At 40.5% G+C, this 17,140-nt stretch overlaps 1 protein-coding gene across 1 annotated transcript in view; it reads right to left on the bottom strand.

The window, feature by feature from the left end:
- Nucleotides 1–4,249, bottom strand: part of mad1l1 (mitotic arrest deficient 1 like 1) — a 69,527-nt gene extending 65,278 nt beyond the window's left edge. The window contains exons 1-7 of the mRNA XM_031743878.2: nt 4,103–4,249; nt 3,459–3,603; nt 3,218–3,358; nt 2,964–3,143; nt 2,743–2,867; nt 2,538–2,619; nt 1,664–1,794 (exon numbers count right to left, since the gene is read on the bottom strand). Coding sequence (XP_031599738.1) covers nt 1,664–1,794; nt 2,538–2,619; nt 2,743–2,867; nt 2,964–3,143; nt 3,218–3,358; nt 3,459–3,602 — 803 coding nt within the window. The 5' untranslated portion in view covers nt 3,603; nt 4,103–4,249. The remainder of the gene's footprint in view (nt 1–1,663; nt 1,795–2,537; nt 2,620–2,742; nt 2,868–2,963; nt 3,144–3,217; nt 3,359–3,458; nt 3,604–4,102) is intronic.
- Nucleotides 4,250–17,140: the final 12,891 nt, after the last annotated feature.

Raw genomic sequence — 17,140 nt, forward strand, 5'->3', positions numbered from 1 at the left:
CGACAAATGCACGTAACAATGTACCAACTGTGCATTATAGCTATAATATATTGCTCTCACTAGTTCATGTTTTCTTTACTTTAGTCACACTTGTTGGATTAGGGTGACTTTTCTGTGAACTCTACTTGAGAAACTTCTGATATGTTTTGGCCATGTTATTACCCACTTCAATCAACAACACTATTTTTGCCCAGCTCACATTGTTTACACCAGGGAGCTGATTATGCTGACACAAGCCGGTAGAAATTAGGGGGAAAAAAATGCAAAGGTTGCAGAGGAGGAAAGAATAAGGGAAAAGAGCTCAGTCCAGACAATAGAGACTGATTAGGAGATATAAGAAGAATCTTCCTTCTGTTGTTTCAGACAATGTGAAACAAGATTCTCCCCACAGTTTGAGGACTGCTCTACCATCAGAGACCAGACAATAGACTCGCCTTGGAAGATCAGACCAAACCCTGATTGATCCACATGGTCTTTCTTTTCAGGCACATTTCCCAGACTAAACCTGGAATATTTGCTCCTCTTGCTATCCAGCACCAGCAGTACTCAGTAATACGAACAAGTACTTATTGAGTTTTCATTCATGTATGCCAGTCGACTGCTGGCCCTGAGATGTTAAGCAGGATTTCTCAGTAAATGGCAGCCCCTTGCCCCCCAGTCACCCTCTCTGTCTCAAAACATGTAAACAAGTAAGAAGGGTGATAGTCCTCCTAACCAGTGCAGCTCTGCAGTATTCCATTTAAGTCTTGCCAGAATAATCTTAGTGTGATGATCCTTTCCATTATGCACATCCCTTCCTTGTTTTCCTTACTAATTTTCTATAGGAGATGGGCAGAGTGTGAGGAGCATGTCCCCTCACACCCTCACCACACTACTAATATAATATTCCAATTTAAAAAATAAACAAATAAATTTTAAAAAATGGTTAATTAGCTTTGTTCCTGTTCAAGACAGTTACACACACACAAACACTCGACCGGAGAATACATAACTGTGTGAAGTGTGTGAAGGTTTATCTGCAAGGACAGATAGCTGCAAAACACTGGCACACTTTGCAAGCTAATGTGCATGTGTATGCACAGCACAAAGTGTCACAAATTTCAGCATCATTTAAAATGCAACTTGATTGTCTGAGCACTTTTAGACTGGTCAGTCCCCCCCGCCCCCCATTTAATCGACTTATGAATAGCATAAGGAACATTCCTAGTTACAGTTATGGTATTTTCAGCAAAATTTTTAATCTGTTATCTTGAGAAAGTATAAAGAGTTTCGTGCTTTAAATTGAGATGTCTGTAATACAACAGAAAGGATAAGTGGATAAACACACCAACTGCTGAATTTCTCCACTTAGTCTGACAAGCTGTTTGGCTGTTACTTGACAAATGGATCTTCTGTTATCCAACTTAATCTTTCAAAGTGCTTGTATGCTCATTAATGCCCGGTAACATCCAAACTACGTGGTACAAACAGAATCAACCTACAGATATAGTGTAAGGTTTTAGAGACGATACAGGCACAAACACATATTACAAATACCAAAAACACTTGTTAAAGAAAAGAGCTTGTGGTATATGTGTGTGAATTGGAACTTGTGGATTGAAAGGTCCCTGCACTAGAGTGTAATGAGTTTACATGTTAAGGAAACTTCAAAAATGTATTTAACCTGAGGTAGGCATTATCATCTTTGAGGCGCTTCAGCTCCTTTTCCAGATCTGGAACTCTGGCCGCCTCTGACTTTATAGTCTTCACAATGGCAAAGTCTTGCTCCTGGAACGCAAGCCGCCTTTCCAACTCCTGCCAAATTAGAAAGTGAGAAATTCACCAGTAATACAATTTTCAGATTAATGACACATTTTATGGAAACAAATGACCATGTCTGTCTCTTTATGAACACAGTGTACCCAACCTCTGATGGCTGCTTCCAGCAAGATAATATGACATGTCACAAGACTCCAAATCATCTCAAACTGGTTGCTTGAACATGACAGTGTACTCCACAGTCCCCAGATCTCAGCCCAACAGACAGACAAATCTGCAGCAACTGTGTGATGCCATCATGTCAATATGAACCAAAATCTGTGAGGCATGTTTCCAACACCTTGTTGAATCTATGCTCTGAAAAATTAAGGCTGTTCTGAAGGTGCTGAAAATGGTATGTTCAATAAGTGTATGTTATGAGGGGAAAAAATACATTTAAACTCATATTATGCAATTTGAAGGAGAGAGGTAGTTTGAACAAAAAAGCTGATATGTAGAAAATTGAACAGATATACTGCACATGATCTTGCCTGCATTGGTTATAAGTCTAAATCGTAATCATATTTAGTAGGTTTACATTTGACGTAGAGTGAGCTGCATAACGCTGTTTAACCACACCGTCTACATCAGTGCAAAGATGTACAAACTGCTATTCTTAACTATTTCCTCTCCATGAACTGTGGACACTGGAATGTTCTGAACTACAGACAAATCTGTACACCATGTAAACTCTGAAGTGAAACCGTAAGGAGCCCAATAGAAGCGACAGCATTTCGTACCTTAATCTTGATTATGTGCTCAGAGCATGACGACTGCGCAGCTTGGAGACTTTGGCAAAGTTGAGAGACTTCCTGATACTTCCTGATCATAACAGCAATCAGAGAAAACTGCATGGTCAGCATTTATATTAAGCAGTACAGCTCAATATTTTTTAGGATGAAAAAGAGCAAAGAAGTGTCAGTCCCTGTCTGTGTGTGTGTGTACCTTTGTTGCAAATCTAGCTTTTCCTGTAACTCCTGGTTTTCGAGCGTTTGACCAGAGATTTTTGAGTCTTGGTTTTGAATCTTCTGCCTGAGCTCTCTGATCTCATCCTTCAAAGAGCTGATGGTCTGCAAACCGATAACAGAGGTAATCCAGCATAAGATAAGAGGCACTACCAGACTGGCAAAATAACTGTGCGTGCAAATCTACAAGCATGCGTGCACCTGGTTAGCTGCACCAAGCTTATCATCTCGTTCCTCCAGTGTCTTGTTTAGACCCTCCAGGTTCATCTGGAGAGCATCATTTGCTTCCTTCTGCTCTGTTAGCTTCTTATTCGCCTCCTCCACTCTCTCCTCCAGCTTTTTCATTTGTCCCAAAAGCTCCTGGTTCCGATCCACCTCATGCTGCAACATAACAAGGTGGTGAGCTATCTGATGCTTTGTTCATGTGGTATTAAAGGAGTATATATGGCATGTACCTCCAAGTCTCGTGCGCTGTCTGAGGCTGCCTTCTCCAGTTCAAAACGAGCCCGTTTGTGACTCAGCTCCATCTGTTTCTTTTCCTGGTCCAACTGCAGGTAGCGATTCTTGGAGTGAACCCTCTCTGCTGCTTCTAAAAGCTAAAAGAAGGATATGCTAGTAAGTGCGGAGGCTGAATGCTGATGCTATTTTTGTTCAGCTTTTTTGCCCCCTGTTGATGCAAACAGTTTCTGTATGTACCTCCATGCTGCGCTTGTACTGACTCTGCAGGATTCCACTCCCTGCTGAGTGCTCTGACAGCCGCTGTGGATGTTCGGGGCGGCTGATGAAGGAATTGAAGGACTTCAGGGTTGTTAAAATGGTCGTGTCGTCTTCTAAATCCATTCTGGAAGATGCAGCACACAAACGAAAGGCTCACAGTACGAGTTAAAAAAAAAAAAAAAAAAAAAAGACTTCACAACGGCCATGTAAAGTTTAGCTAAGTAATTCTAAAGTGCACCATTTTCATGCTTTATAACTTTACGATAAAAATGTTAACAGGTTAATGTTATATGCAGACAGGTGCCTAGCATTAACTACGTAAAAGTGCGAAGTAAGATAAAAGTGGTATTAGCTTCTTTGCTCAGCTGCACAAACACGAAAACAACTTTAGTAGCTTAACCAAAAGCTAATGTTTACGTTAGTTGCCATATTTGGCAATTATCAAGAATTATCTCAAGAAGGTATTCACTGGTTTGTTAAGAACAGTTTAAACTGCTTCACTCCTGTATCACCACAGGCTAGACAAGAGTTCAGTTTACCATGACTGTTTTCTACAGCTATTCCCCCTACGCTACGTTTAAGTAGCAAACAAATGGGTATCGCTTGTAAGAATACGTCCTCACCTCTGAGCCGGCTTGGTTTCTTTATTTTTAAGGAGCGAGTTATTTGCAAATAGGTTATCTCGGTGTTGCTAACGTGTTAGCTGCTCACTAAATACTACAGAAATCCCTCCAGTTTAGCACGAATGGGATGCACGTAGTATCGCGAGATTTGGTAACATCGCGAGTATCAAAAGCAAACTTTTTTTGTTTGTTTGTTTTCTACAGTCAATGGTTTTTATAGGGAAAACGAATAAATCGTGCACTGTTTAATTTAATCCCCGTGTTTCTTTGTTAGTTTGTTTATTGTTTGTTTTTCTCCTCTGATTTCTGGTTTCCTAATAATAAATACAGCGATGCTCGGAAAAGCCTGTTAACTCCGGCACCATTCAGGTAGAGCTGTTTTCTTACTATTACTATTAGATAGAATTTTACCATTTGCACAACCTCTGTTATACCACTACTACCCTTAGAGGTCAGCCACCTCCACTTTACCATATTTGTAAACCCAGGTTTAATAATAATCTTAGTGCAAATTGCATTAATAAATATGTACACTATACACTATGTAATATGTTTGGGACTACTGTGTTCAGCTATCACATAAATAAAAGTTATTTTGCAGTTTTACAGAGATCGGTAGGAATAATTTCCTGAAGCATTGTTATCTGGTGACAGGGTTTTGGGTCAGTCTGGTGAAGGAGGAGCTTGGCTACGTCAGAAATGTGAGCAGAGTGGGTGTGGTGGGTTTTCCATGATAGAGGGAAGTTGTTCAGTGACCTCCTGTCCCTCACTGACTCCAAATTATGGCCAATGATGGTTCCAGCCTTGTGAGTCATTTTACTGATCCCGATCATTATTGTGTCCTGTTAGCCTATGTGTCTGAAACCTCACTCTCCTGCAATTATCACCCTTTTTAACAGCAGATCTTTGTCCAATAAATCATTTGTTCCTAACGATTCCATCACCTCTCACATGTTAGACATTTTCTGTTTCACTGAGACTTGGCTCAAACTAGGGGACTGCTGCCCCCTGGTCGAATTGTGTCCACCCTGTTACAAATTCTTGAATGCCTCCAGATCCTCAGGTTGTGTGAGAATGATAGTAGTTTAATTTAAACTGTGTTCCATGTACTCATTTTATTCCATTAAATTATTGTTCTTCAAAATTTAGTGTGAATAGCCACTTTCCTGTTTTGCTATCTACCAGCGTCCCAAGTCCTGTGGTGATTTCCTGCATTAATTCAGTTGAGTTCAATTCATTTCAAGAAACATAACTAAAGTGGTGATTGATCAGATAAACAGTGATGTAAACCACATTCACTCTGGGCTATAACACTCTGAATCACACTACGATGATGTATATTAAAGTTGTTCTCTTTTTTTTTGCTTTAACAGCTCCCAAATTCTTTTCTGTTCTGTTTTTATCCAGTTTCATAACCCATTTAAAAAAAAGCCAAAACTGTACATGGTCAGCCAATGTTCATATCTAGCCATTTTAAAACATTACTGAAATATAGGCACTCATCCAAGCATATCTCCACAAAGCTGATTCTGAAAAAGGACTCAATAAATGTGACACTCACCGTTTACAAAGGTCCACTTTCACCCATCATCAGTGAGAAAAGAGGATCTTGCAAAATGAACAAAATTAATTCAGATAGAATCATTTTATTTACTTCAACATCAAACCATTAAAATTGTTATAAATATATAAAAGGGTAAGTCATACAGTTGCTTCTGAAAATATTTCACTTTGATAAAGTTATTAAAAATGTTTTGTAATGTGCATAAATCTGTGTTTTCATTCTTCCTGCTGAAACTTGTTTGTCTTGACTGTAAAACCACCTCTTTCTTCAGTGTCAGGCTGCTCCCTCTGGTTGCTGAAGAGGGTGCTGCTGTGGGCAGGTCACAGTCTGTGGATATGATGTGCTTTTTTCAGTGGTCTGCTGTGCCATACATCTTCCAGGGACAATTAATTAGTTGGTATCCACTCGCATCTTTTCCAGGAGTGCTGTGGTCCTGGAAGCTAAGAGACAGCATTGCAGCCAGGTGACAAAAAATAATGACAAGAATTAAATATATATATATAATATTATATACAATATTAAAATGAATAGTATGCGTTATTATCAGTGTTGGTCAAGTTACTTGAAAAAAGTAATCAGTTACTAATTACTGATTACTTCCCCCAAAAAGTAATCCCGTTACTTTACTGATTACTTATTTTCAAAAGTAATCAATTACTTAGTTACTTAGTTACTTAGTTACTTTTTAAAAACACGATTTACAACCTGAATAGGTGATAAAGCGATAGATCTTTCAGCCCAATTCTACTTTTTCTGCATAATTCATCATACAAAATGTAATCAAATGGAAAAGTCTCTTTTAAAACTTGTTTTATTAGTTTTAATCTTTTAACTTTATGCATCAAGCAAAATTAAATTATATGCAACATTCTCTGACTGGAAGAAATTTGTTTAACATTTAAACCTATTTTCTGCACATTCCAGCACATAAAATAAAATTTTTTGTGTTTACACTCACTCTTTCAAATAGATGCAAGTAAAACACAGCAGAAAATAAATAAAATCAAAGACTAGCGGTCCTGTTGCTCTATTTTCACCTGTAAAGCAGGACTGGGGTAGGCGGAGGAGGTTTACCCTGGTGCAGGTGTGCTGCAGCGGTCAGTGGAAGAATCCGCGAGTTTCTCTGTGAATTTCACATTACGTCGTAGTACACTCGGTGCTTGCTTGGAAGTTTAGGGTTTTTTTCGCTGTAAAAGAAGTTTTCTTCCCACGCACAACGGACACTAATGTTTTTGTCACTTTTTATGGAATCAAACTCAAAATAAGGTCAGTACTTCCACGCTTTAAACGCTGCATGCTACACTCTGTCCCGCACTCGATATATTATGATCTGCAGACAGCTGTTGTCACGAACGTCGCACTCGCTTACGTCACTGTCATGAGACGTTCTCGCAAAAAATCACGGTTTTAGTAACGCAGTAACGCAGCGTTCCTACGTGAAAGTAACGGTAATCTAATTACCGTTTTTGCAATAGTAATCCCTTACATTACTCGTTACTTGAAAAAAGTAATCAGATTACAGTAACGCGTTACAAGTAACGCGTTACTGCCCATCTCTGGTTATTATTCAGATGACTCTGTACCAGACACACATGATGTATTACTGGTGACAGCATGCGGTATGAAAGAGTTCCTAAATCTTTTCTTAGCAGCAGGGCTGAATCAGCCTGCTAGAGAAGGTCCTTTGCTACCTGTCCAATAAGTGGTGCACAGGGTGCATGCATTATGCATGTTGAACACAGTTTGTTTAGTGACCTCCTCACCACCACAGCTTCAAAAGTGTCCAGTTTGCAGCCAATCACAGAGCTATCCTCCCTAATCAGTTTATACAGTCTGTTGGTGTCACCAGCTTCCCTTGCAGACCACAGCAAAGTGCACTGTGCTCGCCACAGCTGACTGATTTTGCTGAACATATTGAAGGATCTCAGCTTCTTTATGAAAAAGAGCCCCTACTTGTGCACTTCCTCTGTGTTAGGCTTGCATTTCAGCCTATGTCAGTGTGGACGCCCAGGTACTCGTTCTCCTCCATTAAATCATCCTGCCCCAGAGCAGGCTGCACAGCTGTCGACTTCAGATGGAAGTGAACACTTTATGACCTGTTCTGATTTGGACACTAAAGCGTCCTTCAAAGATCTATTCTCTGTGAATTTATTCTTAGTCACTCTAGTGATATTTATTTCTCGAATCTCACTCATGTTGTTGGACCTAATTAATGCTTTTGTTCTCTGCAGTGACATCACAGTCTTTAAAATCTGTCATTTAGTATTTTTTTTAAAAATCACCTCATTTTTGGACATTTTCTGGCTGTGTAGTCAAAATGAACCGCTTCAGGCTCTCTCGATAGTCACTTTTTAAAAGGCAATAATCCTCCTCATCCTTATCATCAGACCAGAAAATAGCTGATAAACATTCCATGTGTTACTCTTTTACATTTACCTAATTAATCAGCGGGTAAATAACAGACCTGAAACAATGCATCAGTGCCAATCATGTTATTTCATGCCTCAAAAATAAAGCACAGCATTGCATTATTGGGTTTTTGTAGATTCAACCTAATTTATAGACTAAAGAATTTGGCTAGAATGAGCAAAACATTGACCACTTAAAACCAGGTTTATAAATATGCTTATAATGATTTACATGGCATTACTGTTCTTTTGTTAGAAATGACCAAAGAATTATATAGTGTATTTACTTTTGTATCCCATTAGCCCAGCACATGTATGTGCTTGGATTTGTGGGGCCTTACTGGCATAGTTGGTCCAACAGAGGGCAGCACTGCTATATTTATCAGTTTATATTTTACAAAGCATGGTCTTTTGGTGGACACAGAGGTCTGCCTCAGTGTAAAGCCTCGTCTTTGTACAAATAATAAGCTGTGATTGGCTTTGCATTACTAGAACTCACACAAATGTGGGTAGATCTTGATATTGTACTTACATAGCACGCTGATATGGAAATGATGCTTTTTTTTCTCTAGTATAAGGTGTATCACTCACAGGGAGGCACTAATGGCACAGCTTTACAGATGGCAGCAGTGCCCCGGACGATGTGAATTACAACCATTTGTGCCACAATGTCAGGGCTAAAAGCATTTTAATCCATGTTTAATTAAATCACCATAAGTCGCCTTGAATGATCCTTCTGATCCAAACAACGGTGATGCTCATTCTTGTGCATCCAGTTTGCATCTTCATTAATACTTCATTTATTCCCATGTGGAAAAATCAACCTCTGCACTTGACATAGCAGCTGAGCATCAACTCCAGTTCTGCTTGTGCCGTCTGAGGTCACGGCCAAGGAATTCTTTATGACTGGCCTGCATTCATGCCCTTCATGAGCGAAGTAAAGGAAGTGAGACCTTGGGGGATTTATGTAAGAATATCTACAGCAAAACACAGGCAAGACCTTGAGAGTGCTGATCTCTGTAGTTTCAGAATACATGGATGAAAACGACGCAGACAAGCAGCTCACAGATGGTTGGAACAAGCCACGATGGATGCACAAGAGAATAATGACTTTTATATCTTTACATTCGCCTATGCTGTCATCTACTGACAAAAGAATAAGCTGTAATTACAAAATCACCTCTCCATCACAAGGCTGAGAGCAGAGTAGGAGCACAAGAGGTGAGGCCCGGTGCCCAGTCGATATTTATGTGAGAGAGAAAAGAGCTGGAAAACATGAAATAAAAGAGAGGAGGGTCCACGGAGGGATTTTTTGATTTTCTATTTTTTTCTATGTGGGTGAGATTCAAGAGGGATTGAATGAAAGGGTGTGAATTTGTCTGAAAAGGTCAAACAGAAGACAATTCCTCTTCAGAGTGACATAAGAGCTCCCCTTTCTCTCTGTCACTGTCTCTTTCCTTTTCATCCTTTCACCCCCCAAGAGAATTCAGCCTGTTTTGGTCCACTGTCTCTCCCAGCTCCCTCCTTCCCTTCCTCCCTCATCCCTTCCTTTCTTGGTCCTACAATCTCCCCTCTCTCACCGGGTGAGAACACCTTTTTTTTCTCCCCCTCCCCTCCCTCCTCACTGTCTTTTTTTATCTGTCATACTCTGACTCAGTCCCTCCCCGTCTCTCTTGGGTATTCGGTCGCCGTCCTCAGCATCCACCTCCACCTGCCTCGGTCCTGCCGCGGTCGACCCATGGATGCAGTCTTCCCTGCGAGATGACGCAAATGCACAAATTCAGACTCGTGCACACGCGCACGGACACACACACACGGCGTACGATGTAAATCAGCAGAAGTGCCCGCAGATGTGCCCTTCGTTGCCATCTGTTGTGAGAAATGTGATAGGAGTTCACAGGAAGCCGTTTCACATTCAGTGGGGTTTTTTTCCACCCACAGCTGTAAACATCAAAACATACAAGAATAGTTCAATGTCATGCAAACCGCAAAAGGTTAGGAAGCTGACACCGAGAAAAATCTCTTTCTTGCGTTGTTACCCGATTGGCAGCAATGTCAGCTTTTACAGCTTTGGAGTTAATGACAATGAAAGATATGAACGAGTGTAATTCAAAGAGCCATAAAGAAGGCTTTCAGTGCCCATTAAACACAGTATTTAAGACATCACTGTAACCATCATCATCGTCTTTTTGAATTAATACACATAATTGAAAACATAACTGTATGTAGTCACACCACAGTAGGCAAAGAGAGGTCACCTCAAGGTCATCCAGACATAGTGTGTTACCTCAGTATCTATTGTGGTTTTTATGAGTGGATGAAAGATAAGGTGAAATAACTCAGAAAGAGCAGGCATGAGGAAATGCAGAGGGAAATTTGTGGTCATGGCAGGTTCATAAAGTGCAAAGGAGAGTGTGATGGGGTGGGGGGGGGGGGGGGGGAGGAGGTAGACAGGCATGGGAGGTGAAATGAGGAAAACTGCAGAGAAAAGGCTCAGAGAGGGACAGAAAACCACGTTACAGATCAGATGAGAGAAAGGTTAATGAGAAGAATCAATAAGGTAGTGATTTCACACCCTTCTAATGAAGGAGGACAGAGCCAATAGCTGATTCAGGCTTTCAGTGCTCTGGAGCCCCGGGGAATATTTGAACAATATTAGTTTACAGGCGTGCATGCTTGTGCACACAAGGGGAGGAGGGGGGACAAAGAAGATGCAGAGGCACCCAGTTATGCATAAAGAAGCCACAATCAGAGGAGAAATTAAAAATAAATTGTGCTTACTAATTAATGAAATAAGCAGTCTCTGTGGGATAAGCCTGATGGGGAGGAGATGCGTGTGTCACATCATTTTCTGAATTCTCTCCCCCGAGGTTTCAAAACATTCAAAACAGTCTGCAGGGCAGAGAGCAGCAATATCATCAGCACAGAAAAAACGAAGTTATTAATGTGGAACCCAAAATAGATGCTAACTGTGCGTATAATACATCGTCATTTCACAAACGTGTGGTGACTGTTTGAATATAATCCATCCGTGCGTTCATTTTCTTCACTACTTGCTGGTTGCTGGAGCCTATCACACTAGACACAGAGTAAGAGTTGGGATACACCCCACACACAATGGACACATACAGGAAATATATTTTTAAAAAGTCTAGTTCACATGTCTTCAATCCATAAAGCACCACAATGTTCCACTGAGTCGTACTTGCTGTGATATGAAAGAGAGATTTGTGTGTGTGTCACCACGGAGCTGTCTGCCCACTTATTTGAGGCATCAGGTGGGATATGACCAGTAGCACAGAGGCATTCTATCCACAGGGTGGTTTGATTGACACACAAACATAAAGCATCAAGAAACTGCTTTGGGAGATCCAAGTGAATAGACAGGGACTAGGAATAAAAACAAAAAACAAAATGAAACACGCTCTGTGGGAGGAGGGAGAGAAAGCGTGACGGTGATGTCAGGCAGGTGGGATGGAGGGTGAGGAAGGGAACAAATAAAAGGTGGAGAATCTCAGAGGACTGTAGAAACAAAGAAAGAGGCCATGTGTATCTGGATATTGATGTGGTTGTTTATTATCTCAGTGTGTTCAGTCCCAGAACAGCAGATATCTATGTAATATTAATGAATAAAAATGTAACAAATTAGTCTTTATAATAAATGTATTACTGCAGTCTGTCCATGCTAAGTGAGTGCTTTTCCTCCTGTTATTATCACAAAGAACTAAAGCAGACACTTTTGGATTTAATTATTCTTTATTTTAGGAGCAAAGAGATTACCGGTTGTCAGGGTCTTTGGAACCAGCTCGCCATTGTGGAAACTAAGGCTCACCTATCGTTTACCTGGCTGTCCATGAACACACCTCAAGTCTCCTGGAAGTCTGCCTGCCCACCTGTAACTCTTCCAACTCTGTCATCATCCAGTCTAGCAAGTAAGGCCTCAGAGGCTTTTCACTATTCTCCTTCACAAATTGCCATAATCAGCCAGCTCTCATCTGTCTCCCTGTCTGCAGAGCCCTCCTGAGTTTAACTGATGGAAAAGGGCTCAGTGCCATAGCCTGCCTGCCCTTTGTTAATTCCCTGAATTCTATAAATAAACCTTTTGAAACCCTTAGCCACGGTCTGAGTCTGCTCTTTGGGTCTGGTCACTGCAAAAACATGACAGCAGTGCTGTTCAGGATCTTACACCATTTATTTCTGTTCCATAAAGATACATGTACGTCCTGTTTATATACTGCTCAAAAACACTTCAGTAACAGTTGGGGAAAAGAATCATGCTAGATATCTAAACTGATACGGATGTGTTAGGAATTAAAAGACACCCCAAAAATCAAAGAGAAAAAATGATGTTACAGGCTAGTACATTTTGAGGAGTTTTATTGGATTTAGTTCAGGGAAACATGGGGGTCAATGGTATCAGCTCCTTCATCCTCCAGGAATCGACTGCATATTCTTGCCACCTAAAGCCGGGCACTGTACCGCACCAGGAGGAACCCAGGACCCACTGCACCGGTGTACGGCCTGACAGTGGATCCAAGAATTTCATCTTGATATGTAATGGCAGTTGGGTTGCTGTTCCCCAGTCTGTAGAGGTCAGTGTGTCCCGCCATGAATATAACTCCCATCACTGACCCACCGCCAAACCAGTCATGCTGATCGATGTTACAGGCAGCATAACTTCCTCCACGGCTTCTCCAGACTCTTTCACACCTGTCACATGTGCTCAGGGCGAACCTGTTCTCATCTGTGAAAAGTACAGAGTACCAGTGGTGAACCTGCCAGTTCTGGTATTCTATGGCAAATGTCAATTGAGCTCTACAGTGTCAGGTTGTGATTAAAGTGTCCACTAGAGAATGTCGGGCCCTCAGACCAACCTCATGAAGTCTGTTTCTGATTGTTTGGTTCGAGACATTCACACCAGTGTCCTGCTGGAGGTCATTTTGTAGCTCTGGCAGTGCTCATCCTGTTCCTCCTTGAACAAAGGAGCAGATACTGGGCCTGGTGATGTCCAGCTCTCGTAGAGCAACCGTGTGTCTCTTGTAATCTCCTCCCTGCTCTTGAGACTGTGCAGGAGACACAGCAAACATTCTGGAAATGGCACGTATCAAATGCAAAATTAGTAAATAAAATAAAAAAAAAAAAGAACAGTCAGAAAAGATGAACAAACAATTCCTGTTTTGGTGCTTGTCTCATTGTTGCCCCTCTTATGTCCTTGTTGTTAATTTCTTTAACAACAAAGCAGCTGAAACTGCTTAACAACTCCTACTGCTACTTAACTGAGCACATCAATATCCCAGAAGTGTGAAGGACTTGAAGCTGTACTCTCATTAAAAAGTGCACGGACAAAACCTGGGTTGGCTTGTGTCTTTGATCGGTCTTTACAAGTCAAATGTCTGTCATGATTTTGAGTTTGTTTTAAACCATTCTATTTTTATTTTGTAATCCCCACTCAGTCTCTACCCCAGTTTTACACTTTTGTTCTGTTCTTCTACAATATCATTAAAGTTACATAAATAGACTTCACATTTCAAATGTCAATTAACGTTAAATCACTGTAATGTAATATAACATAATTTTCATTTTCATGGCTCAAGAGTTTGCAGTTCGTCTTGTAATCAGAAGGTTGCCGGTTCGAGCCCCGGCTCGGACCCTCTCGGTCGTTGTGTCCTTGGTCAAGACTCTTCACCTACCGCCTACTGCTGATGGCCAGAGGGGCCGATGGTGCGATATGGCAGCCTCGCCTCTGTCAGTCTGTCCCAGAGCATGCAATCCATTATTATTTAAACCAACTGTTAACTGTATATTTCTGTACATTTAAGTATTATTATTCATATTGCCACATTCATTGACCTTGTTTATAGGTAATGTCATTGTTTAATCACATTAAAATGTTCCTAATTTACTGTTTACAAGCACTTGAAAAAGGCAGAATCCCATGTAAAATTAGGGCAACAAACTGTATTGTCATTACTGAAAATAATTGTATTTTTATGAGAAAGTTATTTGCATTTGATATTTTCTGGTATTATTTTCCCAACTGCCGGAATATTACTGTTTTTTTAGGATTTTTTTTTTTTAACAGTGTACGTTTATTTCTCCTCATTTTCTTCTCTTAGTTTCTCCTCATTTTTCTTGATAGTTGACCTTTTCCTGCATGACTTTTGGACTCGTCTATGTGTTCAGCCTTTTGCCAGCTCCTTCGCTGCTTTGTCTGCCTGGTTGACTGCCTACTCGTGCATGCTTTTGGCCTGGATGAACTTTTACACTGTCTCCTGTGTTTTGCTTTCCTCCTTTGAACATTACAGATTTCCTCCTCATCCACTGCAGCTAAGTGACCTAAGGAGGTCATGAGCATCAAGCTATCCCACATCACCTGCATGTCATCACTGCCCTCCACAGCACATTACCCGCCTAACCCAGCAGTGCAAGTGTAACAGCTGCTGCCAGTCAGGGGGAAGACATGCAAGCCTTCAACTTTACCATTTGTGTTTTTCCTTTTTCACCCTGGCCTTCAGGCCTGGCTTATTTTTAAACCTCACATATATTAGTACATCTGTGCCATTATTTCAGGCATATTTCTTGTTATTATTATTGTTGTTACTATTTGTTCTGTGGCAGTTGTTTGAAAACAGTCTATAAATCAGTTTGTTTAACCATGTGTACAGTTCTCATAATTTTAATTTGGCCTCCGTTTTTATAGCTGTAGATTCATATTTGGATTTTTTAAAATGGTTTAAGGCACTTCTTATCACAACTATTGCAAATCAGCTTGATGGACAAGAAGACCAATTGATTCTGAATTTAAAAAAAAAAAAAAGCTGAATTCACTCTGAGTGTAGCCACTTTGTAAGCATGAATTTCTCCATAGAAAGTGATCCTGACAGAAATCAACTCCTATTCTTTCAATATTAGACTAACAAGACTTGCTTTGCACTGTGAGTATGTTTCAGAGCTGAATTTGGTTTTTGCTTGTCACTTTGAAGACTCCTATATCAGAGCTCTTAGTCCCTCAGGTGACTGCATGTAACCTGAGAGCCTCCAGCAGAAAAACTGTATCTACAACTGCAACTAAATCAACACCAAAAACCACTTGGGAAAATCAAATGAAATAGGTTATTGACCTCTTGTACGAGACACGCGCTCACCAGAGATCCTTTGCTGATTTTATTTAATAGTTATTGATCCCCTTATATTCTCTTTAAATTCTTCCCCGTGGGAGTGTTATGTTGTCTAAAATCATTTTATACTAAATTGGTTTTATGTCTTGTATGGTGGTTCATTTTCTACTTGCTGTTAAAGGGTCTTGAGTGTCTTGTTCCTTGCGTGAAGAACTTCAAAATTTAAGTGCTTTATAAACTGAGACCAGATTTTTTTTAGGTAATAAAAAATGTGAGGCTCAAAGTTCACTTGAGACTTTGTCCTTGTAGTTTCTATTTGTGTGATGAATAACTACAAACGGTGGTGCAGTGGTTAGCAGCACCGGCTCACAGCAAGATGGGTTTGAATCCAGTGGTTATTTGGGGTTTTCTATATAGGAACAACTGCAAACTCCACCTGCAATGGTACTCTGCATGGCTTCCTCCCATAGTCCGCAAACATGCACGCTAAGCTAACTGACTGTAGGCATGAATAGTTGTCTATCTCTGTGTTAGCCTGTAATAGACTGGGGACCTGTACAGGATGTACCCTGCATCTCACTCTATGACAGCTGGGATAGGTTTTAGCCTTAAGTGGAAGAAAATCGATGGATGGATGAGACTGCTGTATACAGTCTCATCCATCTAAAGCATATTGGCCTTTTTTCAATCAAAAATCATACACACTCATCTTTACTAAAAAAAAGAAAAGAAAAAAAGAACTTGTTTTGGGTTATTTTACATAATCATAAACATTTAATTAAAACTACAACCGGAGATGTCTGGTACTGTCCCACTTCTACATCTAAAAATATCAAACATCAAGATTATTTTCTAGTTTTTGTATTTTCTATCAAACTATATATACTTAGGGATGCAAAGAAACCTCTGCACTCACACAGACCTATTGCTCTGTTCTTCAAGATGCCTGCATCAGCTAGATTGCAATACAGACAGTGCAGGAGGTGAGGAGGGGCATTTTTTGTGTGTGTGTGTGTGTGTGTGTGTGTGTGTGTGTGTGTGTGTGTGTGTGTGTGTGTGTAGAAGGCGATGGGTAGGTGGGTGGGAATACTGCAGAGTTGGCAGCTGGAGCCAATAAAAGACAGCCCTGTGGAAATTGGATGTAAAGGATTTGTGGCAACTTCTACAGTCACACTGTTAAGACACTGGAGGCATCCGAGACTTGAACTTATCACATGCTATGAAGGCTCCTTCAGAGGTAACCAAACAGTGCAGTTCTATCATGAATTACATCCTCAGTCCACCACATCCATCTGCAGTAAAATAAGTCTCTAAGTCCTCAGAAAAAGAATAATAAGGACTACTGCAGTTTTTAGTCCATATGTTCCCTGTAATATGTCACACAAGCGTATTTGTTATTGTGTAAAATGAGGTCTACATATAAATTAGACCAGAATTATTGTTCCCTGTTCACTCAGCTAAAAATGAAAGACTGTTGTTTTCAGAGACTGTAGACTAAGATGCATAACATTTGTTCCCTGGAGTCCCACAGAGGTTTCCTGTGGGGAGCTTTATCTGCCGTGTTCTGCCCTAAGTAATTTTGGGGGAAATGTACACTCAACACAAACTGTTGACATGATACAAGAATCTGAGAATCAGCAGAGCAATCTCCAAAAAAATGGCAAACACATTTGATAAATATTCAGTGAGCTTATTTGTAATCCCTTTTCGGGCTTTGTTTGCGTTCAGTCACCTTGGCTGGACAGCTTCGGCTGCGATGGAACAAGCTAAGTACAACCGCCTGGATGGAGGAGGAGGAAAAAAAACTGCAACGGTAAAATAAATCTGGCAAGCTTTAGCGGAGGTTGTTTTTACAGCTGTGATCATAAACAACACAATTAAGCTTCATGCACGTAGATCATGTTAAAATCTTTGATTTGTGAATATACATTTGTATGTGTGCGGACAT

Source organism: Oreochromis aureus, linkage group 6, assembly GCF_013358895.1.
Source record: "Oreochromis aureus strain Israel breed Guangdong linkage group 6, ZZ_aureus, whole genome shotgun sequence".
NCBI lineage: Eukaryota > Metazoa > Chordata > Actinopteri > Cichliformes > Cichlidae > Oreochromis > Oreochromis aureus.